Genomic DNA, 27060 nt, shown 5'->3' on the forward strand with positions numbered 1-27060 from the left:
GGTTAGGAGTACTCCTCCCAGGCCCTTCGCTTTCCAAGAGTTTTGTTAGAGGAGTTGCTTTTTTTTTTTTTTTTATGGTTATTTTTATATTCTCCCATTCCTCGTTCTTTCTGAGACAACACATAACAGAAAATTTGTGTTCAGGCCCGGCCCGCCACATTGCCTGGAATCCTGCGAAGCAAGGGGTAGGCGTTGCCTTGAAGTGGCATTTGGCCGTGTAACCTGGAATCAAGGAAGTTTAAGGGGCCTCCAGGGGGGGAATATGAGAGTAAAACAGACAGTGGATCGCCTTTCACTACATAGATACAGATAAAAACCTTTTTTTTTACCCTATTGTTTCCCATCTTTGCTAGAGACTAGTGGGCCACAATAGACAAATCGAGGGTCAAAAGACTAGTGTAATCAGTTCAACTTCTCCGTATGCCGCTCCGGTTCTGCGCGCTTTGGCTGGACCTGCTCAACAACCCCCGGGCCCAGTTCTTTGACAGAGATGACTAAAGTATCACTGATCTGCGTGGATTCTCGAAAATCCCAGTCAGGTGGAAGGGTGGTATTGCCCTCCGCAGCGGACGCGACTTCCCGTAGACGGTGGTCGCGGAGATACTCGCTCACGGTAGCGGTCCATAATCCGGGTCCGGTACTGTCCGCGACGATCTTATCCAGGCTGCTGCGCCGGAGGAAGACGCGGTGTTTCGCCTGGAGCAGTCGCTCGCTAACCGTAGCTACCAGCTCCCGAAGGACCGGGTGCCCTGGTCTTGACATGATCATATTCGGGGTTAGGATCGGCGCTGCTACTTCTGCTCCTGTGCCGGAGGACGCATCCTGCGGTGGGATGGGCGGGCTGGTGTCTGTTTCCACCGCGGCAACGAGAAGCCCCAAGCCTGCGAGGGCCGACGAATCCTTGGGCAACTGACTGGCCCAGGCCTGCACGGTGCCGGGAGGGGTGGTGGTGGTGGTGGCACCGACGTCGACGTCGACGTGGATGCCGCCGCGTGCCAGGAGCACGAGGAAGTGGAAGAAGGTGGCCCTCGCGCCCGCGGATGGGACGGCGTCGAGAGACTCCATGATGGCTGGAATATGGCCGTAGAATTCCTGGATGAGGCCCCGTTGCATGTCGTCGGTCAAGACGGCGTGGGAACAGGGCGGGTAGGGCACGGCCTTCGGAGAAGCCTCTGCAGAATGGAGGCTGGCGTTGCGCACGAGGCCAGCGGTGGTGTACGTGGATGTCTGCCAGATGCACGCGGGGAATTCGCCCACGGGATCTTCAGGGAATTCTCTGAGCAGCTGCTCGCGGAGAGTGGGCTGGTGTGTGAACGGTGCCGGCGTCCAGTAGTTGTAGCAGTCGCAGTAGTAGTGTTGGATGGTTTCGTGCCACTGTTTCACCAGCGCCGTTACATGGGGAATCAGAGTCTCTTTCCCCGGGAGCGTGCACATGTTCAGCGTTATAGGTGGTGAATTGGATGATTGCAGGGAAATGGCCAGGAATAGAGCCGCGGCTGAACACAGAGACCGCGCACAGGTGAACATCGTGGGGTGTGTCTGTCTGCTGCTTCACCTCCTCGGTACGACCATCTCATTTATGAAAGTGAAGACGGAGCTGGCAGCTGAATGTCTAGTCTTCTTAAGGAAAGATAGCCCACGCATATGAATCATGACTATATACAAAGGACGTCGCATTGCTTCGTGAGGGCGGTCCTTACTAAGCAACCCTAAGTCCCCAGCACATCTCACCAACTACCGCGCAACTGGGCTTTGCAGTCCCAGCAGCCAGTTCAATGTCACCATTGCCTGTTCTCCGGCTCATGCAACCCCTCTTGTGGGTCCTCCTGAAGGCTACTGTACTACTACGAGCACGCTCAGCACTGGGGATATACCTCTAGTGCGTGGTGGTCATATCATCCCAACCCACGAGAAGAATCAGTCCTCGATCAATGACGCTCTGCTCTAGCTCTAGAATCGCATTTGGCAGCCGCATGCAGCAGTCGAGCCGTAATGAAGGACCTCTCTCCGTCCGTTTCCTGCGATGACGCTCTCGGAGCCTCTTACCGAGACCGGGGAAAGAGGAGACTCCGCCTGATCCTTGGTATAGCTCGAGGGGAGAATACATTCTGGTCAAGCAGAAGACTACCACTATAATGTTCGATACTGGGTCCAAAGACACGCTCCGTGATACGCCTCCACCCTGCTTCGTTAACGAAAGCGTGGGTCCAAGGAATACATCATGGAAGACCGCAATCAGACGAACGAACACACGTCATCAACGCTGCCGGGGTATCCTGACACACGATTTGGATTGTGGTATCGTCCATTATGCACCCAAAAAGTCAACATCATGTTGACGTTTGCATTATCTTCAGCCCGGGGGAGGTTGAAGCTTAGTGACGCCTGTGTCGCACCAACCATCTACAGACCTACATACTAGGGAGGGTCATGGTATAATGTCTAAGTTGACGACGGCAACAAGAGAAAGAAAGAGAGAAAGAGAGAAAGAGAGAAAGAGAGAAAGAGAGAAAGAGAGAAAGAGAGAAAGAGAGCGAGGGAGGGAAGAGGGAGAGAGAAGAAAAGGGCGGTTACGGCCATCCAATTCTTAATTGCAGACTTTGCAGTCAAGCCACCCATACAAAATAACCTAAACCCCTTAACGTGAAAGCTCTCGAATTCAACCACAGGAGGACCGCTATTCAGCTAAATTAACCTCAGATCAATATGTAAATAATAGATGTGGCTTTACTATTTATTAATATGACCATTTAGATCTTACACCCCTTGATACTTAGCCCGGTTATGCCACGATTTTCACCAGTAACCAGGTAATATGCACTTCCAGATACCTACTTGGCTTAGACACGGATCTAAGGTTAACTACTATCATCAATTACATTTGATCGGCCTGGATATAGAACCTGGTCACAAGGTCTCCTTGGGTAGAGGAAATCGGCCCTAGCCCTGAGGCTATGCCTAGTTTTTCTAGTCTACCGTGTAAAAAATCTAGTTAAGCCTTGCCAATCGTGCCGTCCTCCCCAAGGAGCGACCGAGCGACATCATCCAAATCCTCCTTCTCTAATCCCAATCGCCCATTCCATGATCCACCTGGCACCGTGCTCCAATCGCCATATGGCCCATCCGGAAACCTGGCCACCCCAGCCGCCAGGTTCAAGATGCGTGCACCCGCAAGGTCACCCTGCTTGAACCTCTCGGTGCTTTCCTCGATCAGTGGCCTGAGATTCACGTTGTTGAGCGTCCATGTCTCACCGGAGGCCTTTTCCAAAGCCTCGAGGACCTCATTCTGCGTGACCGTGAAGGACTCCACGTAGACGTACTGGTTTGCCGTGGCTTCGGGGTGCTCGAGAATGGCCACCAGTGCACGGCCGATTTGAGGCAAGGTGCTGACGGAAGCAGGCACGGTGCCATTGTCGTAGATCGTCGCGTCGTGGGCCTTGAGGTCAAAGCCTAGGAAGCCGATTCGGAGAGCCTGGCAGGCGAGCTGGTTAGCGCCGAAGCAAACGCCCGATAGGATCCATTCGACTCACGTAGTCAAAGAAGGCCCCTGTAATGACTGTGGTCCAGCTCATTCGATGCTCCCTCTGTCTCAGGTAGTCGATCTTCGCCTTCTTGCCCTCCAGAATCGGCGCCAACGCCCGCACCCGTGCATCGGCGGAATTGTTGCCGAACTCGCTGGGAATGAATCGTTTCACGCCCGCCGCAAGCGCAGCATCGACTAGCTTCTGCTGGTCCGCGTAGCCGGATCGTCCCACGAGGCTGATCACAGCGTCCTGGTCGTGGAACGCTGCAACGAGAGATCCGTGGCTGTAGTCGGATCGGACAATCCGGAGACCGTCCGGGAAGATGCTGGTGGAAGACTCCCTCGACAGGACGGTAATGTTGAAAGCGCCTGAAGCAAGGAATGCCGCGAGGACATGCGAGCCCAGGTTGCCCCCAGCCTAGAGGGTCGTTAGACTTCATTTATTCTTGGGGGAGGGCGCAGAGGTGTTGCGGGCAGTGTTGGTAATGGGGGAATTGGCTTACACCGACGAGCACAACGTTCTTCAATGCAGATGCCATTTTATCGAGATCCTCGCGGTCGTGTTGCTAAAGCTCTGGGGCTGTATTCTGAGAGGGATTGGGGGTGCCAACTGAGCACTTATATACCCAAACTCCCCGATCGCATTGGTAAGCACGTTGAGGATGCCACTGGCGCAATTCGGCATCCTCGAGAAGAAACGGAGTATAAAAGTGGGGAGAGAATTAGAAATGCGAAAGCTGCCCATAGCATTATTTAGTCTGAGCGTGCATGATATGCTGGCGCTTAACCCTTCCGGGACAAAAAGTGCGATTGGTCGACGAGACGAATTAATCAGCATCTCCAGCTCCTTGTCTTTCTTTTGCCTCAACGTTTCGAAGTGCTGCACTTTTCTTTGCCTAGAAGACATGGTCTACTCCGAGATCCAGCGCGCGAGAAGAACAGTCAAATCCCGTGGTAAATCGTAAATCATCTCAAGGCCCCGAGAATCTGCTGACCAGCAGCATAGCGGGCTGTGCACGGTGCAAGCAGCGCGTAATTGTTCGCCTCGATCGATGATATCAATAAGCTGATGCCTGGCAGCGAATCAAATGCGATCTAGGAAGGCCCGCCTGTCTTCCATGCTCTGCTCGAGGATACGATTGCCCTGGATACAACAAACCAGTGAAATGGTCGACGAAGCATGAAGCCACGGGGGTTTCTGGCCAGGATCTCGATGAAAGCCCCATGGACTGGTTTACTGAGCCGGCAGAGAAACTCCATACCGCTCTACAAAGTTATGACAATCGGTCGAAGCACCGATCCCCAAGGCCTGTGAATGAGCAGCTCGCCAGGGAGCCGGATCTCATCCCGGCCTTGACTGATCCCTCCACTACACTGCGGGAATACTATTTCTCTCGCACATGTCGCATCCTTTCCGGGTTTGACTCGCCCAAGAACCCTCTGCGAGAATGGGTCTCACGGCTCTCCATGCACGAGCCCGTGATCCATTTCTGCATGCTATCAATTTCAGCGGCCCACGTCTCGCAGAAAAAGTGTCGAACCGGAGCCCTGGGTCTCAAACACCACGTCAATGCGCTTTCGAGTCTTGCAAATGAGGTTGCTCGTCGAGATTTCTTGCCGTCGTCCCGTTCGCCGGACGACTCTAACTTGCGAGCAAGAGAAACTCAGACCACAGCCATATTACTCCTGGGTATAGTCATGATAGGCATCACTTCAGTATGCGGAAGGAATCCCCTCTCCCGATTTGCATTCCATGACAACGACGGGGCTAATTCCACTCTCAGTCGTGGCATGATCCATTCTCACTCGGTCTACAACACCTTCACGCGGCACGAACGCTGTTCCAACAACACGTCTCTAGAAACGGTGCTCTTTCCTTCCAAGGTCCTCCGGATATGAGCGATTCATCTGCGCGGCACTTCTTCGTGGGCGCTCTAGCCTACTGGGAAGCTCTGGCGTCTTTCATCGTGGACCAAAACACCGATGTGGCCGATTACCTCCTGCCCTTCTACGACCGGGGTGAAACCACCACGTTAAGCATCCATCCCTGGAGCGGGGTCTCGACCACGCTGTTCATCTACCTATCCAAAGTCGGCTCCATCGCCAGACAGCTTCGGCATTTACGGAAACCTCCGCCCCTGCAGACACGAGCCCAGATGCTGACCGAGACCCGGAACACGCTCCTGCTGCATGCCGCGTCCCTCGAAGAATCTGTCTCGCAATACAGAGTCCCGGCCGTCGAAGCCGTGTCTGACACAGACGACCCCTTCGCGCCCGTCGGCCATTTTCAGACTCTAGCGAGGGTATACCAGCTCTCGAGCCTGCTGGAGCTGTACAGGAATTTCCCCGAACTACTAGCCCAGAAAACGCGTACGATAGTACTCCAGCAAGATGCAGTATTCCACTCTAACTACAGAGACCGGCTTAATGCGCTGGCCATCGACATTCTTTCCCTCGTTGCGTCGATCCCCGAGACGTCCGGTACCAGGGCCAGTCAGATGCTCGCCCTCATCATAGCCGGTAGTACGCTGCAGTTTCAGGGGGACATGTCGACCGAGGGAAATGTCCAGTCGCTGGATGGGACGAGTACGCCGGCGGTTATTGGACACTGGCGATCTTTTGTGGACGCGAGACTCGGCAACATGCATCGGTTCGTGGGACTCAAGACAGTGAACCAGGCGGGTGCAATTGTCAAGGAGACTTGGGAGCGAGCGGACCTGTCGGGATTGGCGTCAGGGAGGGGGGCCAGGATGGACGACGAGACGCCAGTCCAGCCAGCGACGATCGTGCACTGGATTGACGTTATGATTGAAAAGGGACTTGAGACGATTCTGGGATGAGAGGGGTTGCGCCCCCTTCGCTCTATGAGCATCCAATGGACTCTCTTTTGCGTACAACGAGCAAGCATGGAATTGGCGATCTCTTCTATTGACCGAGTAGGGCCCCTAGGTACCCTGCTAGCATCCTTCGCCTGACGCCCGAATTCCACCAAGGTTTTTCAACCACATATTCTTAAGGGGTGTTGGTTTGTTTTAGGAGATTTTCATGGAGTCTGCGAGTCAGGCAAAGGGATGGATCGAGCAAGAGATCATCCTCAATGGTCCTGCCGAGGTATGCGAAGGGCATTTCCGACGGTTTCCGAGGTATTGCCACGGAGTGGAGATCCCGGGCCGCGCTTCTTACTCGGAAAAGACTGAAAACCCATTCATTGAACCTCGGGGTTGACTCGCAGGTCCCGTTGATAGCGAACAAAAAAAAAAAAAAAAAATGCCACCAGCACCGGGGACCAAGCCTCGGCGCCATCGCTCGGCGGTTGCGTGTGATGCCTGTCGACAACGTAAAGTGCGCTGCAGCCTTTCGGTAACCGGGTTGCCCTGCAGCGGATGCATTCAAGACGGCGCCAACTGTGTTGTGACCGGAAGAAACCCCAGAGGGTGGGGATTAGCCTGAACTCGTCATTAAACAGAATCACCGACTAAATATGCGATCACAGGGCCCAGAAACCTCGCAGCCGTACCACTCATCGCCCACAAGAGCCTTCGCGGCAGGCCCCGAGAGTCCCGGTCGATGAGGATAGCATGACCGACGCGGATTCACCGCAGCCCTCGCGACTGGGCCACGAGAGGGAAAATCTGGAGGAAGAGCGAAATGGGCTTGAGATTGCCACTGCTGCTCTGGGCCAAGGGGAGACCAACGGGGGCGTTCCATTCTACACGGGTAACTACTGACCTCGCAACGACGCATGGTTCGGAGTAGGGCTAATTTCTCTAATTTCTGGCACAGGAGAACAGACCGGATTGACATCGGCATTGGATATGTGCTCCCCGGGCATGGCCCTTCCCAGACATGTGCTCATCCCGTCGAGGGTTCGAGAATCCCTCCCAGAGGAGGATCGGAAATTCCTGATGGCCAAAGGGGTCTTCACCCTCCCCAAGAGAGATTCCTGCGCCAGCCTTCTTCGAGCCTACATATCCCACGTCCACCCCGTTCTGCCAATTGTTGAAATAGACCAGCTCCTAGCCCACTACCACGACGGGCGGCTACTCGAATATAACATCCTTCTGCTGTGGAGTGTGTTTTTTGTGGCAGTCAACGTAGGTGATCCTTTGGTTTACCGATGTACACGCAACTGAGCTTTGGACCAGTTCGTTCCAGCGTCCGTATACGAGAAAGAAGGATACAAATCGCGCAAAGAAATGAAAAGTGCCATGTATTCCCGAGCCAGGGTGGGTCGAAGGTTACCGCCATCGTATCTTAGGCTAACCGATTTGCAATCAGTGCATGTACAGCAATGGCGGGGAGAGGCAGAAGATCACTCTTCTGCAGTCCACACTTCTGCTGGGATTCTGGCATTCAGAGTTGGATGAACACATGCAGGCGTGGTACTGGACTGGAATCGCAATCACGCTTTGCCAGGTCCTGGGATTACACCGCAACCCCGACAGCTCCAGGTACAACTCTTCCGTCACGGACCGGCAGCGAATGCTATGGCGTCGTCTTTGGTGGAGCTGCTTTTTCCGAGATCGATGGCTCAGTCTCACGTACGGGAGGCCGCAGAGGATCAACATCCAAGATTGTGACACCCCAATGCCATTGGCTTCGGATCTTCTCTACGACATAGAGGCTGCTTCCAGGCCCCATCTTGATTCTTTCGTGCCCGGTGAAATGCCGCTGTTAGCTCGGTATTGGGTCACGCTGGTCGAGCTGAGCAAGTTATTGGGTGATTGCCTGACCATGAATTACCAGCTTATGAGGCCCAAACCGTCCGTGGAGGAGATCGAGGCCCTCGAGGCAAAACTGCTTCAGTTCGAATTGCCCGATCCATACAAAAAAGGCCTGACTCGACTCGCCACATATTTCTGTTATCACCTCCACTTGCACTACCAGTAACCTCCTCATCTCCCTCCAGTCGTGCAGAGGCTCACGCTAACTACGAACTTTCAGGGCAATGGTGATTATATTCTATCGGCCCTTCTCGTCGGAAACTCTTGACACGGTCCCGTCCAACGACCAGGAAGGCTGGTGCCTTCGAATGCGCCTGAAAGCAGACTCGGCGGCTTCTCAAACGAATGGCATTCTCGAGGCGTTGGCTCAAAATAAGTTGCTCTGTTTCGCGAGCCCAATGACGTAAGTCTTCAAAGATCTACATCGCTCCAGATCTCGGTCACGAACAGTCATGTCAATCTTTTTACTAACCCTTCTTCCATTCCGTTAGACCTCCCCTCCTAGTCCCCGCGATGCAAACACATTTGCTTTTCTGCAGATCTGCAGACTCTCTCTCTCGAAGACTACGGCTGAACAAGATCGAGATGCTGATGTTGATCCTGGAAGAGCTTCAAAAAACCTACACTGTGGCTTCGCTTTACCGTGGAATATTCCTGAAAGCCATCCAACAAATCTTCCCTAATTATCAGCCCGCCGCATCCGTCTCTGGGCAAGATGCTGGCCCTGCTGGCCCTGATATGGTGACTACTGCCGAGTCGTCGGGGCCTATTAATGCGGAGCCTATCGTTGAAAATGCATCCGAAGGCTTGGATCTGGTCTTTGATGGTAGCTTTGTAGATGCACTCATGGATCAGGCTTCGCTCTTCAATGTCTGGGAACCTTTGGACCCTTTCTAAGAAAGAATTTGTCGTGTCACTGTGAAATCCTAAATCGGAGACAGTCTACTTGTGTTTTACTTCTGTAGACGGGCCTGATCATGTCAAAGAGAAAAGGATAATCCCATCCAACCTTCCGGATTGGACATGACATGACATCTCTACTTGCTCTAGAAACAAGCCATGGTTTCCGACTACCGAGATACCTATGCATCTCCGAGTACGAAAGTCGTTCTATCGAGGAACTACCGCGCCTTCACAACGGGTTTGTCCGATAAAAAGGCATATCGTCTAGCTCATCTATTTCTATTGGCTCAATTCACAATCTATAATGTCAATCTCTAAAGTACATACGTCATTACAGGCAACTGGTAGATTGTCAGCCCTGGCTATCAAACCAATGCGAGCCCCGTCAAGGCCCTGTTTTCGTCGGACAGCAACTTGACCCTGTGTTTTCCGTCGCGATCGCAACGATAGAGAGTACCGCCCAGATCGGTCAAATAGATGCTGTTATTGGGAAGGTCCAACTTCAAACCAATGGCCTCGTTCAGGTTCCTACTGAGCACTTCGTAGCCCAGATCGGACATGTAAGGCAGAGGAAGGCCGAAGCGATCGAGGCGAAGCCGATTCAAGGAGTTTCCAAAGGGCAGTTCGCCCCGGTCAGTCCAGTAAAGTACCCGGGATTCCTCGTCAATCTCGAGATCGATGGGTTCCGGGAGGCCGCTCAGGATACACCGGATGTCGTCGCGAGTGGACGCCGTTTGCCCTTCCGGGGTGAGCATGTCTGCGCACAGAATCCGCCCTTTCCCACCTTTCGACGGGCCCTTTTGTGTCCAGTACATCTTGCCCAGGTCGGGGGCAACGGTAATGCCGACGCACCAGTTCCTCGCGTCTTGAGCATCCGAGGTCTTCGTAGGGTCACCCGCCTGGACCAGAACCTCAAACGCTGACCCGTCGTAGTTGCAGCGGAGAATGCAAAGTCCCTCCCGGTCACAGAAGTAGATTTTCTTTGACGTCGTGTCCAGAGTCAATTGCTTAGGGGTGTTGATGGTTCCTGGCGCGACAACAGTTCGGACATCTGCTCCATCCAAGTTGGCCGAGAAGACAGCGCCATCGCGCTTGCCAGGAATGCCCATGTTGGTCCAGAAGATGCGCTGACTGCTGGGGTCGACAGCGATCCCATCAGGGAGGGCTTGGCCGGCCGCAAGAACCGCCTGTACTTGTCCGTCCGGCGAGAGCTGAAGGATCTCGCCTGCTTTGAAGCTTGACTCTTTGGACGACAAGCCAATGTCGAGAACCAGGAGGCTGGGGATCTTGGTGTCCGCCTGATGACTAGTGGTTTCAGTGGGCGCATAGAGGCCACCTGCCGGGCACTTGGTTCCGAGTTTCCCTTGATCCAAGTAGTTGGTTTGGAGAAATTCGACGGTCTTGTCGGCGGAAAGGCCACGCTCAGCGATATAGTGCTCCTCGATGAAAGCCACGGTGTCGAGACCGACATCTGCAGGATAGAGATCGGGGTCAGAATCGAATCCACAGAGTGCAGATGACGGGAGAAAACGGAAATGCAGGATGCCAAAGGGAATCACATACTGTCCATGGTCTTGCACGGGACGGAGCCTCCCTTGACAAACATCTCAGTCCATATCGAATCGATCTCACTCGGGGTTGAAACGTCCTCGGCCAAAATCGTCAGAGCCTCTCGCTTGACGGCCGCCCACAGGCGGTTGAAGATGAAGCCCGTTGACTCCTTTCTTGCCACGTACGGGTTCGTGGCGGCTTCCTTCGAGCGCTCGGCCATGAACTGGATGATGGAGGGATGGGTGAAGCCATCGGTCATCAGCTCCACCACCATGATCTGCGGAGGCATGTAGTAATGCATATTCAGGATGCGAGTCTTGCCGGCGTCCGACACTCTGTCGAGCATCTCCGAGGATTTGTACGAAGACGAGTTCGATGCCAGGATGCAGTCGTTTGACGTAAGATTGTCGAGTTGCGCGAATGTCTCAATCTTCAGGTGGATTTTCTCCGGAACAGCCTCGATAACGAGCCAGGCATTGCTAACCGCATGCGCCAAATCCTCAAGTGCGGTGATTCCTCCAGGCTGCGCTCCTGTTCGCTCTGCGTACGAGGATACGTTCTCTTTCACGTAGGCGACGCAGTCCGCCCGTTGTTCTGGGCTTGGATCGCGGACCTGGACATTGTAGCCCGCGGATGTCCAAATACAAGCTGTGAACTGTGTCAGTGGTGCTGCCCTAATCTCGAGGCGTTTGCATGTACATACCGATTCGTCGTCCCAAAACACCTGCTCCAAGAACGGCAACAGGACGCTCTCGGTAGTTCTTCGGTGGTTGCCAGTCGGAGATCATCTTCGCACAGGCAATGTCATGAACAAGTTAATGGCAAGGTTCTCGAGTTGAAAGAGGTATGTGTAGAGTCAGATAATGGATCGGAAGGGTCATATATGTATGGGATCGGGGACGGGGGAGATTTATAAAGCATTTCGATAAAACCTCCGACATACTGCCTTTCGGCATCGGCGAAGACAGAAATAGCAGATCTCGGGCCGTGGAATGTTGAGAGATTGACACACAGCGGCAACCCGAGATATCCGGGGCTTTCTTTCCGAGGAAAGATCCAGGAATCGGTCACCAGAATGCCCTGATCCCTCGGTGCCCTGGCTTCCCGACAAGAGGACCGGCACTGTCGTCAAATGGCTCCTATACCGAGGAGGAGCAAACGGGTGAAGGTGGCCGAGTCACCCATCGTTCCTCGGAAGACACTGCGCAGTCCCCGACCAGTGGAGGTCTTCGTCTTCCTCGGTGTCTGGATTGTCTTTCCGGTGAGAGTTGATGCTTCATTGGCACAAATTCCACCTGGTTTTTAAGATACGCACAGATACCGGCATGAAGTCGGAAAGATGGTGAGAAGCTTGAAGCGGTAAAGAGACACGAAATGGACTGTCATTCGGAGCATAAGAAACAAACCCTTGTGAAGTGCCGATAAACAAATCTATCGATGCCACCGCCGGCTCCTGGTTAAATTTCTGCGTCTATGAACATGGCTTAGAATCTTGTCTATTAGTCTAAATACACAGGGCAAAATAGAAATATATGCAAGTAGGCGAAGGGTGGAGCAGTCAACTACAGCAAATAGCCCCTATCTATTGATACAACTTTTTGATGGAGAAAACAAAGTCCAGAGGGTACATGATTAAATCTAGAAACAAAAGATCTGATCGGTCATTTTGGAAGCAGGCCCAGGGGCTTCGAACCCCAACCCAGCCAAGCCTTTCTTGCACGCATTCACCATGCCAGGGGGGCCACAGAGCATGACCTTAGTGTCTGGCGACGGTGCTGGAAGCTTTTCGCGCATGACAGAAGGTGTAATATAGCCCTTCCCATACGGCCATTGCTGGGGTGGTTGATCGAGCATGTACCAAATCTTAAGGGTCATCGGGTATGCCGACGCAAAAGCTTCAAGCTGATCCCTTAACAGAATATCATCCTCCGAACGGTTGGCGTAGATCAAATGAATCTCCGTTGTATCCGTGTCGTCTTCGCAAATTGCGCGAATCAGCTGGTACATGGGCGTTATCCCAGTGCCGCCAGCAATCATCCCAATCCTCTTACAAAGGCCCTTCTTGTAGCGCATGGCACCCTTAGGGCCTCTAAAAGCAACCTTATCGCCTAGTTTCAGGTCGGTGAGATACTTTCCGGTGAGCAGGCCATCTGGATAACACTTAATCACAAGTTCCAATCTGCCGAGATCAAGATTGTTGGATGTCGGAGTATAGGATCGGGACACGGATTGGCCATCGATTGTTGCTTTGATCGCCACGTGCTGTCCAATGGGAAGACCGATGACATCGGTATTGCGAGGGAGCTGGAAGACGAAGTGATAAACATTGGGCGCCAGGAGATTCTTTTCCACAAGAGGCAGGGTCCTGTATTCCTTTGGCTGGAGAAAGCCCCGGATAAGATGGGGATCGGTCTTGTGGACGGTGCTTCTTTTGATATGAGGAGGATATTTGGTGAATCCCGAGTCAACCTCGGTCAGCTTCGACAGTCGAAATGCCACCGCACCCCCCAGTGCAGCACAGGCACAGGCTGTGGCGACGACTCCATTGGCAAATCCTCCGTGTGGGAGGGCTTCAGAAAGCCCACTCGCTGACAAGGGAATCCTCCGAGAAAGGTTCTTGGCGAAGCTCTGAACATTCAAATGACTCGCCAATGAATTAGAGGCAATGAAGAGGGAGAGGAGCGAGCCAGCAGTGAGGCTCAGGGTGCGGACAGTGTTTGAGCTCCTCTTGGGGGGCTGTTGCTCGGGCTGATCCTGGATCACTTTCACCGTTGCAGGGGCCTTGTATTCCGCAGCATCTTTTAACGCGCCAACCAGATATGATTCCAGGATCTCGTTCGCATCTTCTGAATGTCCAACATCCTCGTACGCCTGAGTCGCATCTTTTCCGGCAACGTCGGCCAGGACGTCGACACCACCGGGGTGGTCTTTCGTGTAATTCGTCACGTCGTAGACTAGCGACACTGGGATTAGCGGAGCTCCAAGAGAAGGACAGTGCTATGCTTACCTTTTCCATGGATGGCAACCCACAGGTCACTCTTACTCTGATGGACGCCAACCTCTTCGAGCGTGAATTCTCGCATGGTGATGGTGATGCGCACTAGCTAGTGTCTTCGGGTCAAAGATGGACAAGAACAAGGTCAATATGCGTGAGTGAATAACATCTGTGGCTTTCTGTAAGGTTAAGGCTTTATATGACGGTCCAGAGCAAAGATTTATCAGTGTTGATGTTGATATTCTTGTCTCTTGTCGCCTCGTCCGCATCCGAACCTCGGAAACGCCAACGGATCCGAGGAAAAGAGACTTCATACCTCGGAAAGCCCAATGTCCATCCTCCATTCTTCGCGGCCTGTCAAATCCTGTTCGATCGATCGAGAAACGCAGGAATGGCCTGGAGCTCTGCCTATCTCCCTGTGGGACTGGTCTTTCGGACGGTACTATATAACCGTCCGACTACGCACCCGGACTTCATCGAACAGAAACACCAAAAAACTCCCGAATGCTTTGAGATCCTTACATGAAGTGAATCCGAGTATAGGCGCTCTCATCATGCCTTCGCAATCATTCCACCTCCTGGGACAAAGTTCATCCTCTGCCAAGGAAGTTCAGATCGATGCTTCCCAGACATTCCAGGGCTTGCAGTTGCTCATTGCTGCTCATTTTGCCATCGTGGAGCCAAGCGGTTAGTAGTCCTGACTGGAGAACATGCCATCCTGTTACTTTTTCTGATCATCAGTTTGAAGGAATCGAGTTTCAGGGACCCGATGCAGTCCTGACCGACGTGCCTGAGATCCTGGCAGCGGAAGGCCCGGTGCCGCTCAGCATTGATGGACACGCCGTTCGCGACCCTCCCTGTCCCAAAGAACTGCCCTTTGTTGGCACCTTCTTCGAAGTCTATCCCGACCATCTGGGGAACCATCAGCGGCTTTTTGAAAAATACGGACCAGTCATCAGAACAAGCAACCTTGGTCGGGTCACCTACCAGACCAATGATCCGAGAATCGCTGCGATTGCGTTCTCGGAGTCCGATTTCTTTACCAAACGAATCAACGAATCTCATCCCCTCCATGCCCTAAAGACGCCCGCCGCGGGCGTGTTTCTAGGGGATACCGATACGCCGGAATGGAAAGCTGCTCATAAGTTCTTGCCGCCTGCCCTGGGCCCCAAGGCAGTCCGACACTACGCTCCAACAATGCAGAAGACCGTGGAGGACTCGTTTCAAGTGTTTGATCAGTTGGATGAACAGGAAGAGGCATGGAATGTCTACCAGTATATGCTCAAGATGGGTTCGCAAGCTGTTGGTAAGCTTACCCTCGGCATTGACTTCCAACATTTCAACGCAGTCGATGCACCGGTTCATGAGATGGTCCATAATATCGCGGAGATGCTTTCGCTCAACAAGAAGGTCACCTCGAAAGGGAGCTGGTATGGTTCCTTGCCATTTGGCGACCCCAAAAGGCTCAGAGATCTGAAGGCCCGTATCACGGAAATGGTAGAGGAGTCGATTCAAAGTGCATCAAGCTCGGGTATTGAAGATCTTCCCCTTCAAGACGCTGCTTTGGCAGCAAGCAACATGGTTGGTAAGGACTATGCGTCGACAGTTAGCAGCTGTATCTTCCACAGTCGGACTGACCTGTCCTAGATTATGCTATTCGCGCCACCGATAATAAGGGAGAGAAACTGCCAAAGTCCAGCGTAGTCTGGGCCTTGGTCGTGGCTACCGGCGCTGGCTTTACTACGACCAGCTCTCTTCTCTCCTGGCTCATCTACGGTCTCTGCGTGTATAAAAGCATGCAAGAGCGACTCCTTCAAGAGTTGATCGACCATGGCTTTAACGAGAATACCGAGATGACCGCTGACTTCACGGATAAACTGGAGTTTCTTGATAAGTACATCAAGGAGACCCAGCGTCGCCACAATCCTTCCTTTCAACCGGGACGGACAGCCAAGGTTGACCTGGTCCTGCCGGGGGGTTATCTACTCCCTAAGGACGCGGTGATTGTTCCTGCCCTCCACCACATCCATAATCACCCCGATCTCTGGGACAATCCAGCTCGGTTTGACCCTGATCGCTGGGACACGGCGGAAGTGAAATCCCGGCATAAGGCGGCGTACATTCCCTTCGCGATGGGGCCAAGAATGTGCATTGGCTTCAATTTCGCGCTTCAAGAGATAAAGGTCTTTTTGCCCAAACTTATCTATCGTTACAAGTTTTCCCGCGAGGGTGATGGCCCTATCGAGTACGATCCCATGTTCCAACTGATCAGGCCCAACAACCTTTACGTACGTGCAGAACGGCGGGTTAGGTGGCCTGCAAAGTCGGGAAATGCTGTGGCTTAGGGTCTAAATGACCTTGCAAATAACAAGATTAGATGGTCAACAAAAATTACTTAAAAGAAAATCGATAAATTCTACCGAGATGTTGAAGTTGTATATAGGCTAGCATAGTAATGCAAACGATTAACCCATGGCTTACCTGAGTACTTGCAACACATAGTACTACCAATGTAAATGAAAGTACTATACCACACGACCAATTACTGTATAGGTAGTTCTGTAGCTCTGTAGAGCTCCGTGGATACAACTAGGAAACTACAGAGGAGTAGTTACTCCAGAGAAGATCGATGCCTTATTAGCCAGGCCGCCAAGTGGATCAATTCCGCATCCCAAAAAAGCTCCGCAACTCACGTGGAATTTTTTCTCGGACAAACCGTCAGCCAAAAAAAAGTCACCCTTCAACGACCACCCAAACACCCATTGTCCTCCCTCAATTGGACCGAATTCCTTTAATAGAATTCCTCCAACTTACGCGACATCGCCAAAATCATCAATTCCCTCCGCGCACCGCGATTTGACCGATCGATCCACTCATGGCCGGCGAAGAATCTGCCGCGTCGGCGAACATCCCGGCGTGGAAAAAGCTAGGCCTGAAACTCAAATACGCCAAGGACCCGATTGAAGAGGAGATCGAGGCGAACAAGGGCAAGGGCAAGTCAAGCACCAAGGGAGCTGCTGCGGAGACTGAGAATGCCGGCGCGACGAACGAGTCGGCGCTGAAGGAGGAGGGGAAGAAGCAGCGCAAGAGCAAGAAGAGACGGCATGAGGATGATGAGGAGGAGGACGTGAAAAAGAACAAGGCCGACTCCAGCGAGAAGAAGAAGTCGAAGAAGAAGAGGGTGTCATTCTCGGCAGATGCGAAGGTGCATGATGGCGAGGAGAGCGACCACGACCAGGCGGCGTCTGATGCCGATGCCGATGACGAGGACTCTTCGAAGACTGACGGGCCTGGTGAGAAGAATGGAATCGAGGAGGGTGGCAAGAAGAAAAAGAAGGAGAAGAAGAAGAATAAGAGCAAGGATGGACAGTCGACGACTGGCGACAATGGATCGCCGAGAATTCACGAGACTCCGATACTGTCTTATCTCGGTCTTTATTACAAGCACCGGGATGCTTGGAAGTTCCAGAAGAACCGTGAGACTCATCTCTTCAAGCACATCCTTTCGCTGGAACACGTTCCGACTCAGTACAACGCTGCGCTGCTGGCATATCTTCAAGGACTGAAGAGCGAAGGTGCGAAGCAGCGACTACGGGAAATTGCGGAGGAGGTGGTGAAAGCAGAGATCGAGGGGGCATCTGCAGAGGGCAATGCCGACAGTACGGAAGAAACGCAAGAGAAGCCCGAGCAGGACATGGCCAACTACAACAAAGCAGTTGATGCTTTCAAGGCACACCTGTCCGAGGATAAGAAAGACGAACTGGACCGCGTGCACAGCGCCGATGAACTCGGCGGGGAGACCCTGAAGAAGCTCGAGAAGAGACAGCGAGCAGAGCTTCTGCTATTTGCGGTCAATGGTGCTCTATACTCCTTCCAGAAACCCAAACCCCCTCCTGCGCAGAAGGGTAAGGGAGCGAAGAAAGCCACCCCTGCCAAAAAGAAGAAGAAGAACCGCACGGCGTTCGTTGAAATCTCGAGTAGCAGTGAGAGCGACAGTTCCAGCGATAGTGACAGCGACAGCGACGACGACACGGCCAAGAAATCCAAAACTAAGAAACCTCAACCCAAGAAGAAATCACGCAAGGACTCCAGCGACTCTTCCGACTCGAGCAGCGATAGCGACAGCACGAGCTCGGGTGGCTCTTCGTCCTCTTAGCTCCATGACCCAGGAACCGAAATTGATTCTATGCCTAATCTCGATATGCTTTCAAGCAGCATTTCTTAAGCCCTCTCTGCCATGGGCGTACTGCATCGTCTTATTGTCTCATGTCTTATTTTGTTCTCCCAGAGAATATACCCTAAAAGTTCATAGCGAAAAGTTTGATACCTAGGCTAGGCATACGAAGGAGTTGTTTTTTTAGGCAGCCAGAAGTCATAGCCGTTACACACTCTCAGATAAATTCCTAGAACGCCAATATCGATAGTGTTCCTGCGTAGTAAATGTCTCTTAGAATGGCCGTCCATGTATATTGCCAGATGCGCTGTCCTGAAGGCGGTGACGGGCGTCGGGGAGCTTACTCAATCCAAGCTTAGAGCTTCGTCCAGGCATCTTCCGGCACGCGTCCTCTGAATTCCCCGCCCTTTCCATCTCCCCAGTATCCCATTCAAATCCTCCTTACTCCCTCATCTATTGTCCTCGGGCTTATCTACCATCACTCGTTCTTTTTCCCTCGGTATCGCAATTCGGCCGTCATCATGTCTGGTAGGGTCATTGACTTCCCTATGCCCATGACTTCATTGATGAGCTGACCATCCTCCGTGAACAGGAAGCGCAGGTTACGACAGACATATTACCATCTTCTCGGACAACGGACGTTTGTACCAAGTCGGTATGTTCTTCTCTCTGGCAATGACGTCTTCCCTGGCGAGGCTCGATCCGTTCCGACCACGACCTCCGTGGCTGCCATGACGGCTGGGCTAACCCGGCATGCCCCTTTGACCTCTAGAATATGCATTCAAGGCCATTACTTCGGCAAACATCACCTCGCTTGGTGTGAAGGGAAAGGACTGTGCGGTGGTGCTGTCGCAGAAGAAAGTCGCTGTAAGCCCAATACCGTCCGTCTTAGCGCCCCGGTTCCGATATCTGATTCAAGGAAAACTTCAGGATAAATTGATCGACCCGTCCTCCGTTTCGCATGTCTTCCGACTCTCTCCCTCCGTCGGCTGCGTCATGACCGGATCCATAGCCGATGCGAGAGCCAGCGTTGACCGTGCTCGCGGCGAAGCGGCCGAATTCCGATACAAGTATGGCTACGAGATGCCTTGCGACGTTCTCACCAAGCGACTGGCCAACATCAACCAGGTCTACACACAGAGGGTGCGCTCCCCCCTCCCCCCTCTTTGCCTCCTGGACGGGTTTCGATCTGGTTGGAGAATGGTGTACTGACTGGTTTGTCTACAGGCATACATGCGCCCGCTAGGAGTTGCCATGACCCTCATCTCGGTGGATTCGGAGAAAGGTCCCCAGCTCTACAAGTCCGACCCCGCGGGCTACTATGCCGGATACAAGGCCACTGCGTCCGGACCTAAGCAGCAGGAGGCCCTCAACCACCTGGAGAAGAAACTGAAGAACAAGGACTACGCGGAGGGCAGCTGGGAGGAGGTCGTCGAGCTGGGCATCACGGCCCTGAGCAGCGTGCTCAGCGTCGACTTCAAGAAGCACGAGCTGGAAATCGGAATCGTGGGCGGACCCCGAACAGACGGCAAGGAGGGCACAGACTCCGGGTTCCGAGCTCTGACGGAAGAGGAGATCGACGAGCGGCTGCAGGCTATCAGCGAGAAGGATTGAACGCGATGATTATTGATTGTTGAGAGCATGCATGCTGCTAGACGCCAGAGTATATGAATGTCAAGTCCTTGCGCTTTATTGGAGACCGTCGTCATGTTTCTTTTTTTGTGTTTTCCCTCCGAGGTCCCAGAGGATGCAGCGTCCACCACGGGCCATTCGAAATGGGCAAGTCCTCCGTGGGTGCCGTGAAGATCATCGTAGCTTTCTCCAGGTGGGTGGCAACTTCGCAATCCAGGACCGTGGGCCAGATAAACATAGTATCCGGAGGGATTGAACGATCCGACGGGCTCGTCACAAGTGACACAGGCTGCATATTGCAGCCAGCTCGATGCGGGAGGGAAGACGGGTGTAAGGGGCATCCCCGAGGTACTCCGAGAAGAGACTGGATAGATATTCCTACCTACATAGTAGTAGCATAGTACATACATGGACTAGGAGATAAGCGACGGCGGCGAGTGGATTCGCCACTCAAGAAGCCTGAGGCTGCCTTTTTTTTTCGTTTCTTTTTTTTATGTATGATTTTTCAGCTGTGGGCGGGCCAAGCTGTGGCTGAGCTGGACGCTGTGGCTTTCGCGTGTCAAGAATAGATCGAACGAGTCTCTGACAGTCAGTCCCTACCGGGTTGTCCTACTGAATTTTCCTTGTCCTCCTGCATCTCCACTTTCGGAGCTGCGAGATGCGATCCAGTCCGTTCCAGGAAGACCAGAACTCCCACCGGACTGGCTCTGCGTCGCTCGCTCTGACACAAGGATGTAATACCGCCTGCGTTCGGTCCATGTGGGGTTTTAGTCTCGTTCTTCGACTCTCGATTTTTGCTTTTCTTTTATTAATCCATGTTTTCTTGGTCCTCTCTCGTATTGTACCTGGATTTGTTTGATGCATGCACTCTGGTTCATTCCAGCTGCTGAGTTTCACGCTGGGAATTTCAGCAATTATGGATCTAAAATAAATAAAAGTATAAAAATAAAATAGAATTGAAAAAATAGAATCGAAAAAATAAATCCAGAAATAAGAGAGGGGACCAAAAAAAAAGGACCCCGTAAATGGACCGGAGACTAAATGGCCTTTGTTCTGCTATAGATCCACCACGGATGCAATTCCCCAGCTGCAGTCTCTAGCTGTGATGTCCTGGTCCTCTATCATCAGCCTCCATTGGTGCAGCCAGCCACGAACAATGATGATCCTCTTTTGCAAAGCTGTCCAGAGTGTCGGCTTATGGATCCATGGGCTCGAGTCCCTCCGTGGCCATGGACCTCGAAATAACCTTAAAAAGGCATATCGCACCCTCAAACCATGGAACCAACTTTCATAGATGAAACATTCATTCCACTTTGCTAGAGGGTTTCCGATTGCCTTTATTATTTGACTTTATTTTATTTATTTATTATTTTCTTTACGGTCAATTCATTGCTCTTCTGGCCTTGTCTTGATCTAGAAGATACCTTCTGTCGGTCCTTCTTCTACTTCCACTCTTTATAGAGTCTTTTGGTCCTTTTCTGGTAAAACGACCGGACTATCAACCATGTCTGACGGACGTGAGTCGGGCCTTTTTCTTGTCCTCTGGTTACAATGGCCGACTAATGAGGATATGCGTGCGATAGTAAACCAAGCCCGTGCCCTAAGGCTGGCCGAGATCATCAACGACTACCGCACACTCCTTTTGCACATTCCGCAGCAGAACGTCCCAGTTCCGGCCGATGACTACTACGAGGAGGGATTCGTCGTGATCCGAGAATCCTTGGCCGCCGCCCAGAACCTGATGTCATCCAACTACAGCCCTAGCATGCCGGCCAACCACGGCAGCACAGCCGAAACCGAGAAGGCAGAGCTTAGAAGGTACGGCACCAGTATAGAGCATACAGACCTCAATTCTCGAAACCGCTACTGACAGTCCCAGGGTCATCCTCGACGGAAGTGCCCGCCGATTCCAAGCGCACCGAATCTACCTGCGCGCCGCGGCAGCGAAGCGATGGGCCATGCATCGCGCCAACATCCTCCACGGCCAGAGACCGGGGCCTCAACATGCATCTCAACTCAAGGCCGTCAGCAACACGTTCCGACAGGTATGACATACATGATGCGATCAATCTCAAACAACCTAGCGGACTGACCCTTGCGCAGGAGCTAGCCCAGGTAACGAACCAACATGTCGTTGCGGATCTTCGCGCTGCCGACATGCGAGCCGGCCATTGGCTTGACGAGGATCCATCCTTGGAGGTGATTCTTAATTGGATACGTGCGCATCCATGAAACCAGGGGGGAAACTAACTAAAAAAAAAATAAGTGAAAAAAAAAGACAACCCCCACGATGAGAATGATTTTTTTTTCTGGACAGTTTCGGGCGACGGCATTGGTGCAGTTCTGACGCTGAATCCCGGGTGGCATGATACTCCTCGCAAGCGCAGGTCGCTTAATTCTTGCCGGGACGAAAAAGCGTTTTTTCTTTCTTTTTTCTTCTTCTTTTACGTTGATGCTATCTGATACACCGTGATGATATCCCTATGAGTGACTGATTGATTTACGTTAGACGATGGATGACCCTCTCTGCGAGAGTTTTTTTTTTTTTTTTTTTTTGTGAATTTTCTGGGTTATTTTTGGGTTCTGTTGATGTACTTTGGATCTGGACCAGTCAGCCAAAATATGATTCATACCTATTATGAGGATTACTCCGTAGTCTAGTAGTCTAGTAGTCGAGTAGTCTAGTATACTGTGCATACTGTTGTGCTGTGGATCCTCACGGGGAGAGACGTGGAGCCAGATAATCGGGGATACCGACACATCGCAGCTGAAGGCGTGGGGCTTAAGGGCATCCGGGCGCAACGTTAGTGCCGGACAGTTGAACATGAAACTTGGGATCCTCCGGGGCGTTGGCAGTGGCTAGTGGCTTTTCGGTTCGATTAGAGTCGGGCGCGTGCGGTGGGATCTCAATCATCTCAAGAGTCTCAGACACTAACGAGCCCTGCAGTAGTCGCCTCCCGACCGATGCCAATCAGAGACGTCCACCGCTTGGTTCGGCGGGGCGATGAGGAAGACTTCAGCTGAGCTCGTCCCGTTCCACTTTGCTAACGTCTTCATCCATCGAGTTTCGACCTTCTTGCTAGGGTAACCGTCTCCGTTTCGACGGACGGAAAAGCCACGAGGGTGCAGAATTTAGAGTCATCTGCCACGTTGACCGCGACCACAGAACGGAACTGAGGGGCCGACGAACAAGGTTGTCCGTACCTGATGGAACTGCCCTCTTTTCTTTTCTTTTCTTTTTTTTTTTTTTTTTGTTTTCGCTGGTCTTCTTCTGTTCTGTTCTCCCGTTATGCCGGGTCCCATCACACAGCATGAGGTTCCCTCGACCGGGGGGCAGGCTCTGGGTCCTGGGTTTTTTGCCATCACCCACCCCCTGAGGTTACACCGTCGGCGGCAGATGCGTCATGCGCTGTAGCCCTTTGACGGTCCCCAGGCCTGTCTTCTGGGTCAGGGGGGACTCTAGTGCAGAAACCAACCTTGAAGAAGCGTCCTGTCGGCATCATGATGAGTGAGGATATATTATCTCTCCCGTCTCCTCGGGCGTTCGATTTGAATGTTACACAAAAGTCAGCCTAAGCCAGCCTGGGGTCGGCAGCCTGTAACCCCAGTTCCCATGATGATCTTGAGAGTCCATTCAGATCTGGCCATGGCTTGTCATTCGAGGTCGTCAAAGCCAGAGGAGACTCCTGGACTGCGAGACTCTGGACGGTTTATCTCCGCCATTGGCCTGGCCTCGACATTCTGACCGTCTCTACACCTGGCATTCCGTCTTTGGTCGCATCGCGGTGCTCTTGTGACGGACCGCTGGACATCTGTCAGATGAGGAAGGCCAGATTCGCTACACGATCAAGATCGGTTCTACAATCCGTTACTGCTCTTCGTTGCAGCGACGCTGCCGCTGTCACCCGGACACGCAGCCAAGGATTTGGGACAAGGACTGCAGAGGCCAGACAGAGGAAGCGATCTTTTGGCGTCGCTGAGCCGCGTCGAGGAGACACATAAATAGGCCGTGTCTTCTCGCTGTCCTGACCTGTCTATCTATCACCATCACCATCTCTCTCTGCCTCTCTCTGCCTCTCTCTGTTTCCAGTGTAGATATCGTGTCCTTACATAATCACCAACACCAGCCACAGTGCTCCACACCGCGCAGTGCACCGCCACTTGTCATTCCATTGCCATTCTGGGACTAGCGTGCGACGTCATACCAGACCGCTACCGGTAAGCCTGAGGCTGCAGCTTCCCCGTGAGAATTCAGGCCCAAGTAAAGGAAGTGGCACTCACTTCACTTTCACTTGGACTCATGGCCGTTCCTCCTCTCATACATTACTGCGTCCTGCTGGGCGTGGTGATCTTTTTCTCCTTCCGTTACTTTGGTTCCAATCCAACTCTGATTCCCCTGCACCCCAGCAGCCCTACTACTTCCGTAGCCACTCCCGAGAACTCGTCGGAGCCCACCATGTCTTCCATGAAATCCGTCGCTTACTTCGTCAATTGGGTGAGTACTTTGATATCTCCGCATACCCGCATGCGTTCGGTGTCAAACCCCACCGAGGAACTGGTGACTAACCATACCCATGTGGCAAGGCGATCTACGGACGCAACCACCATCCTCAGGATGTCCCGGCTGACAAATTAACCCACGTTCTTTACGCTTTTGCCAATGTGCGCCCGGAATCCGGGGAGGTGTAAGCATTGAACCCCGTGTTTCATGGGCGTTGCGACCCTCGGGCTGACCCCCCGTCGCAGGTACATGTCCGACTCTTGGTCCGACATCGAGAAGCACTACCCCACGGACTCCTGGAACGACGTTGGCAAGAACGTCTACGGCTGCGTGAAGCAGCTCTACCTGCTGAAGAAGCAGAATCGCAAACTCAAGGTCTTGCTCTCCATCGGAGGATGGACCTACTCCTCCAATTTTGCGCAGCCCGCAAGCACCGACGCTGGGCGGACTAAATTCGCCGAGACTGCTACGAGACTGGTCTTGGATCTGGGCTTCGATGGTCAGTCGCATTTGCTCCACATAGGATGATTTGAAGGTCACTGACATGGCCGACACAGGCTTCGATGTCGATTGGGAGTATCCTAAAGGTAATTCGATGTGGATTTGGTAGTCGCTCCGAATGGGTGTGCTGATGCAAACGCAGATGAGGCGCAGGCGCAGAACTTTGTCTTGCTTCTGCAGAAGTGCCGTGAGGTAAGCCTGCTCTAATCCGCTACCAGGACCCCAACGTGTGAGACTAAACTGGCATAGACTCTCGATAGGGCTGCCGGTGGCAACCGGAAGTTCCTTCTCACGATTGCTTGCCCGGCCGGTAAGTCAACCGCAGCCTGATGTGTCTACATGGGTGCACGATCGATTGATTGACCCCGGGATTTCCCATATAGGTCCGGAGAATTATACCAAGCTCAAGCTTGCTCAGATGACTCCTTATTTGGACTTCTACAACCTGATGGCCTACGACTACGCCGGCAGCTGGGACTCCAAGGCTGGCCACCAGGCCAACATTAACTTCTCCAGCAGCAATGCCGCTTCCACGCCGTTCTCGACCGTGCAAGCCCTGAATTACTACACCCAGGCCGGCCAAGTCCCGTCATCTAAGATTGTGCTGGGAATGCCCCTTTACGGACGTGCTTTCACCAACACCGACGGACCGGGCACTCCCTTCTCCGGCGTCGGACAGGGAAGCTGGGAGAACGGCGTTTGGGATTACAAGGCCTTGCCCAGACCGGGTGCAGCGGAGCAGTATGACGCCCAGACCGGGGCATCCTGGTCCTATGATCCGGCAGCCCGCGTGATGGTGTCCTACGACAATGTCCGCATGGCGGAACAGAAGGTGAACTTCATCAAACAGAACAATCTGGGCGGTGGTATGTGGTGGGAAACTAGCGGCGATCGGGGTGGAAGGGCTGCCAACAAGGGCGAGGGCAGCTTGATCGGGGCCTTCGTGGAAGGTGTCGGCGGACCGGGGGCACTGGACCAGTCGGCCAACGTTCTGGACTACCCCGAGAGCAAGTACGACAACATGAGAGCCAAGATGAACTAGGTCTCTCTTGAGTTGAGATGCGGACACGGATGCGGATGCGGATGGTCACGTTCATTTCTTCATGATTTATTGTTACTATGGTTTGCTCGGGCTAGCTTGCTGCTTTGGGTACATTCGTTGCGTTGCCCGAGTGTACATACTGGCTTACAGGGTGCATCCGGTGATTCCCAGCTGCAGTAGACAGGCACTAGTTGCGTGGTTTCGAATGTTTATTCATTTGTCATATTGAAGGCTACTATGATTTAATCTTGTAAACCAACATGCTCCTCAATCCTACTCCACCTAGCTTCCTCCACCGACGACCGGGAACAAAGAAAGGCGGGGCGATTCGCGCATAGTCCGCTTATTTGGACTCGTCGAAGACGTAGGTGAGGTGGCACTTGCCACAGTACTGGCGGTTGTGCATAGCGGCCATGAAGATACCAGCACCACACTAGAGCGCAGACAGTTAGTCAATCTGCACGGTTGCCAGCCGAAGCAACGGGGTAGCAAGGAACATACCTCGGGGGAGGGGCACTCGCGGCGGAGACGCTCGATCTTGCCGTCACCGTCGACCTTGTAGTACTTGAGGACGGCGAGCTTGGTCTTCTTGTGCTTGTGCTTGATCTTCTTGGGGGTGGTGTAGACCTTCTTCTTTCTCTTCTTACCACCACCACGCAGGCGCAGCACCAGGTGAAGGGTCGACTCCTTCTGGATGTTGTAGTCCGAAAGAGTACGGCCGTCCTCCAGCTGCTTACCAGCGAAGATCAGACGCTGCTGGTCGGGGGGGATTCCCTCCTTGTCTATGGTGACATTGCCGTCAGTCTCCAGTTCCGCCTCACAAGTGCGACGCCGAAAACTTACCCTGGATCTTGGACTTGACATTGTCGATGGTGTCGGACGACTCCACCTCAAGGGTGATAGTCTTACCCGTGAGGGTCTTGACGAAGATCTGCATCTTGATGAAGGCCTGATAACATGGCGACTGTTAGTTTGCTATTTCCCTCGTGCGATTCGAAGGTCCTGGGCGGGCAGTCTCTCGTCGGCTGAATTTCACTTCATCTTCTCGACCCGATTATCGCAGAACGAGACCAGAAATGAAAACTCTGTCGCGCTGCGCGAGGCAGGTGCGGAAGAAATCCAGCAACTTGAAACCATATCCCGTTGCATCCCAAGGGCACCTCAAGGGTAGGGGGCGCTTCAACTCACCTCGACAAGAATGTCTTCCTCAACCTTCGAGCGATCGTGTGGGAAATATGCAGCGGCGGAGGGCTTAGTGCGTTAAAATCGGTTGTGCGATCACGTGTCGGATCATCTCCTGTCTGGTCCTAGCGCCACCCACCGGGCGGACTTTGCGTTCTTCCGAGGCACCGAGGTCATGTGATGACAGATTTCACATCACGTGACTTTCTGTTGACGATGACGTCATCTCAAAGCCTTTTTGCCTCAGGCATCCACCGGCCGAGCCACCAAAAAGATCGTCGCCCAAACATCATCGCCGGTCATCGTCGCCCTTCATCATTGACCTGCGGATT

At 53.0% G+C, this 27060-nt stretch overlaps 13 protein-coding genes across 13 annotated transcripts; 7 read left to right on the forward strand and 6 right to left on the reverse strand.

The window, feature by feature from the left end:
* Window positions 1-402: 402 nt before the first annotated feature.
* On the reverse strand, window positions 403-1527 carry P170DRAFT_472769 (uncharacterized protein; the record flags this gene model as incomplete). Its single annotated transcript, XM_024852981.1, has 1 exon — window positions 403-1527. One exon carries the CDS (start codon window positions 1525-1527, stop codon window positions 403-405), a length of 1125 nt encoding a protein of 374 aa, XP_024708181.1.
* A 1401-nt stretch (window positions 1528-2928) lies between these two features.
* P170DRAFT_507616 (aromatic alcohol reductase) lies at window positions 2929-4215 on the reverse strand. The gene is made up of 3 exons (XM_024854500.1): window positions 4027-4215; window positions 3531-3941; window positions 2929-3472 (listed from the first exon to the last, which is right to left on the reverse strand). The coding sequence occupies exons 1-3, from the start codon at window positions 4060-4062 to the stop codon at window positions 2993-2995; spliced, it is 927 nt and encodes a 308-aa protein (XP_024708182.1). The 5' UTR covers window positions 4063-4215; the 3' UTR covers window positions 2929-2992.
* Window positions 4216-4408: 193 nt separating this feature from the next.
* On the forward strand, window positions 4409-6797 carry P170DRAFT_462718 (fungal specific transcription factor domain-containing protein). The gene is made up of 3 exons (XM_024852115.1): window positions 4409-4471; window positions 4519-5239; window positions 5308-6797. The coding sequence occupies exons 2-3, from the start codon at window positions 4748-4750 to the stop codon at window positions 6361-6363; spliced, it is 1548 nt and encodes a 515-aa protein (XP_024708183.1). The 5' UTR covers window positions 4409-4471; window positions 4519-4747; the 3' UTR covers window positions 6364-6797.
* Window positions 6450-6999, reverse strand: P170DRAFT_115659 (uncharacterized protein). The gene has a single exon (XM_024842333.1). It carries the CDS (start codon window positions 6824-6826, stop codon window positions 6536-6538), a length of 291 nt encoding a protein of 96 aa, XP_024708184.1. The 5' UTR covers window positions 6827-6999; the 3' UTR covers window positions 6450-6535.
* On the forward strand, window positions 6804-9418 carry P170DRAFT_434605 (fungal specific transcription factor domain-containing protein). The gene is made up of 7 exons (XM_024848752.1): window positions 6804-6957; window positions 7017-7240; window positions 7307-7617; window positions 7669-7749; window positions 7802-8409; window positions 8468-8650; window positions 8739-9418. Exons 2-7 carry the CDS (start codon window positions 7102-7104, stop codon window positions 9142-9144), a joined length of 1728 nt encoding a protein of 575 aa, XP_024708185.1. The 5' UTR covers window positions 6804-6957; window positions 7017-7101; the 3' UTR covers window positions 9145-9418.
* A 97-nt stretch (window positions 9419-9515) lies between these two features.
* On the reverse strand, window positions 9516-11489 carry P170DRAFT_444770 (putative 3-hydroxyacyl-CoA dehydrogenase; the record flags this gene model as incomplete). The annotated part of the gene is made up of 3 exons (XM_024850655.1): window positions 9516-10621; window positions 10714-11349; window positions 11405-11489. 3 exons carry the CDS (start codon window positions 11487-11489, stop codon window positions 9516-9518), a joined length of 1827 nt encoding a protein of 608 aa, XP_024708186.1.
* Window positions 11490-12339: 850 nt separating this feature from the next.
* P170DRAFT_423692 (uncharacterized protein) lies at window positions 12340-13784 on the reverse strand (the record flags this gene model as incomplete). The annotated part of the gene is made up of 2 exons (XM_024847520.1): window positions 12340-13655; window positions 13709-13784. The coding sequence occupies 2 exons, from the start codon at window positions 13782-13784 to the stop codon at window positions 12340-12342; spliced, it is 1392 nt and encodes a 463-aa protein (XP_024708187.1).
* Window positions 13785-14250: 466 nt separating this feature from the next.
* P170DRAFT_444772 (cytochrome P450) lies at window positions 14251-16041 on the forward strand (the record flags this gene model as incomplete). Its single annotated transcript, XM_024850656.1, has 3 exons — window positions 14251-14383; window positions 14445-15281; window positions 15344-16041. 3 exons carry the CDS (start codon window positions 14251-14253, stop codon window positions 16039-16041), a joined length of 1668 nt encoding a protein of 555 aa, XP_024708188.1.
* A 378-nt stretch (window positions 16042-16419) lies between these two features.
* P170DRAFT_434606 (WKF domain-containing protein) lies at window positions 16420-18059 on the forward strand. Its single transcript, XM_024848753.1, has one exon. The coding sequence runs from the start codon at window positions 16572-16574 to the stop codon at window positions 17850-17852; it is 1281 nt and encodes a 426-aa protein (XP_024708189.1). The 5' UTR covers window positions 16420-16571; the 3' UTR covers window positions 17853-18059.
* Window positions 18060-18254: 195 nt separating this feature from the next.
* Window positions 18255-19640, forward strand: prs2 (proteasome core particle subunit alpha 1). The gene is made up of 5 exons (XM_024848754.1): window positions 18255-18398; window positions 18463-18525; window positions 18643-18737; window positions 18801-19013; window positions 19098-19640. The coding sequence occupies exons 1-5, from the start codon at window positions 18392-18394 to the stop codon at window positions 19482-19484; spliced, it is 765 nt and encodes a 254-aa protein (XP_024708190.1). The 5' UTR covers window positions 18255-18391; the 3' UTR covers window positions 19485-19640.
* Window positions 19641-20798: 1158 nt separating this feature from the next.
* Window positions 20799-22018, forward strand: P170DRAFT_507621 (uncharacterized protein). The gene is made up of 4 exons (XM_024854501.1): window positions 20799-21019; window positions 21086-21320; window positions 21382-21547; window positions 21606-22018. Exons 1-4 carry the CDS (start codon window positions 21007-21009, stop codon window positions 21732-21734), a joined length of 543 nt encoding a protein of 180 aa, XP_024708191.1. The 5' UTR covers window positions 20799-21006; the 3' UTR covers window positions 21735-22018.
* Window positions 22019-23592: 1574 nt separating this feature from the next.
* Window positions 23593-25763, forward strand: P170DRAFT_379129 (glycoside hydrolase family 18 protein). The gene is made up of 7 exons (XM_024845474.1): window positions 23593-23997; window positions 24087-24187; window positions 24249-24502; window positions 24561-24590; window positions 24647-24696; window positions 24754-24814; window positions 24888-25763. Exons 1-7 carry the CDS (start codon window positions 23803-23805, stop codon window positions 25544-25546), a joined length of 1350 nt encoding a protein of 449 aa, XP_024708192.1. The 5' UTR covers window positions 23593-23802; the 3' UTR covers window positions 25547-25763.
* Window positions 25764-25808: 45 nt separating this feature from the next.
* On the reverse strand, window positions 25809-26743 carry P170DRAFT_379131 (ubiquitin-ribosomal 40S subunit protein eS31 fusion protein). The gene is made up of 3 exons (XM_024845475.1): window positions 26390-26743; window positions 26048-26328; window positions 25809-25979 (listed from the first exon to the last, which is right to left on the reverse strand). Exons 1-3 carry the CDS (start codon window positions 26481-26483, stop codon window positions 25890-25892), a joined length of 465 nt encoding a protein of 154 aa, XP_024708193.1. The 5' UTR covers window positions 26484-26743; the 3' UTR covers window positions 25809-25889.
* Window positions 26744-27060: the final 317 nt, after the last annotated feature.

The sequence above is a fragment of the Aspergillus steynii genome (assembly GCF_002849105.1).
Source record: "Aspergillus steynii IBT 23096 chromosome Unknown P170scaffold_2, whole genome shotgun sequence".
NCBI lineage: Eukaryota > Fungi > Ascomycota > Eurotiomycetes > Eurotiales > Aspergillaceae > Aspergillus > Aspergillus steynii.

What these genes read in the sequence shown, in the direction of transcription:
- P170DRAFT_507616 (XM_024854500.1), bottom strand. Translation starts at nt 4,062, where the DNA reads ATGGCATCTGCATTGAAGAACGTTGTGCTCGTCGGT. An exon ending in AGAACGTTGTGCTCGTCGGT is followed by an intron (nt 3,942 to 4,026) that starts GTAAGCCAATTC and finishes ACGACCCTCTAG; the next exon opens with GCTGGGGGCAACCTGGGCTC. An exon ending in CAGGGGCCTTCTTTGACTAC is followed by an intron (nt 3,473 to 3,530) that starts GTGAGTCGAATG and finishes CTCGCCTGCCAG; the next exon opens with GCTCTCCGAATCGGCTTCCT.
- P170DRAFT_507621 (XM_024854501.1), top strand. An exon ending in GAGAAGGCAGAGCTTAGAAG is followed by an intron (nt 21,321 to 21,381) that starts GTACGGCACCAG and finishes TGACAGTCCCAG; the next exon opens with GGTCATCCTCGACGGAAGTG. An exon ending in TCAGCAACACGTTCCGACAG is followed by an intron (nt 21,548 to 21,605) that starts GTATGACATACA and finishes ACCCTTGCGCAG; the next exon opens with GAGCTAGCCCAGGTAACGAA.
- prs2 (XM_024848754.1), top strand. An exon ending in TGTCGCAGAAGAAAGTCGCT is followed by an intron (nt 18,738 to 18,800) that starts GTAAGCCCAATA and finishes GGAAAACTTCAG; the next exon opens with GATAAATTGATCGACCCGTC. An exon ending in ACCAGGTCTACACACAGAGG is followed by an intron (nt 19,014 to 19,097) that starts GTGCGCTCCCCC and finishes GTTTGTCTACAG; the next exon opens with GCATACATGCGCCCGCTAGG.
- P170DRAFT_115659 (XM_024842333.1), bottom strand. Translation starts at nt 6,826, where the DNA reads ATGGCGCCGAGGCTTGGTCCCCGGTGCTGGTGGCATTTTTTTTTTTTT.
- P170DRAFT_379131 (XM_024845475.1), bottom strand. Translation starts at nt 26,483, where the DNA reads ATGCAGATCTTCGTCAAGACCCTCACGGGTAAGACTATCACCCTTGAG. An exon ending in TGTCAAGTCCAAGATCCAGG is followed by an intron (nt 26,329 to 26,389) that starts GTAAGTTTTCGG and finishes ATGTCACCATAG; the next exon opens with ACAAGGAGGGAATCCCCCCC. An exon ending in GCGAGTGCCCCTCCCCCGAG is followed by an intron (nt 25,980 to 26,047) that starts GTATGTTCCTTG and finishes TCTGCGCTCTAG; the next exon opens with TGTGGTGCTGGTATCTTCAT.
- P170DRAFT_434605 (XM_024848752.1), top strand. Translation starts at nt 7,102, where the DNA reads ATGACCGACGCGGATTCACCGCAGCCCTCGCGACTGGGCCACGAGAGG. An exon ending in GGGCGTTCCATTCTACACGG is followed by an intron (nt 7,241 to 7,306) that starts GTAACTACTGAC and finishes TTTCTGGCACAG; the next exon opens with GAGAACAGACCGGATTGACA. An exon ending in TGTTTTTTGTGGCAGTCAAC is followed by an intron (nt 7,618 to 7,668) that starts GTAGGTGATCCT and finishes GCTTTGGACCAG; the next exon opens with TTCGTTCCAGCGTCCGTATA.
- P170DRAFT_379129 (XM_024845474.1), top strand. Translation starts at nt 23,803, where the DNA reads ATGGCCGTTCCTCCTCTCATACATTACTGCGTCCTGCTGGGCGTGGTG. An exon ending in CGATTGGGAGTATCCTAAAG is followed by an intron (nt 24,591 to 24,646) that starts GTAATTCGATGT and finishes ATGCAAACGCAG; the next exon opens with ATGAGGCGCAGGCGCAGAAC. An exon ending in TTCTGCAGAAGTGCCGTGAG is followed by an intron (nt 24,697 to 24,753) that starts GTAAGCCTGCTC and finishes AAACTGGCATAG; the next exon opens with ACTCTCGATAGGGCTGCCGG.
- P170DRAFT_434606 (XM_024848753.1), top strand. Translation starts at nt 16,572, where the DNA reads ATGGCCGGCGAAGAATCTGCCGCGTCGGCGAACATCCCGGCGTGGAAA.
- P170DRAFT_462718 (XM_024852115.1), top strand. Translation starts at nt 4,748, where the DNA reads ATGGACTGGTTTACTGAGCCGGCAGAGAAACTCCATACCGCTCTACAA. An exon ending in TCATGATAGGCATCACTTCA is followed by an intron (nt 5,240 to 5,307) that starts GTATGCGGAAGG and finishes TTCCACTCTCAG; the next exon opens with TCGTGGCATGATCCATTCTC.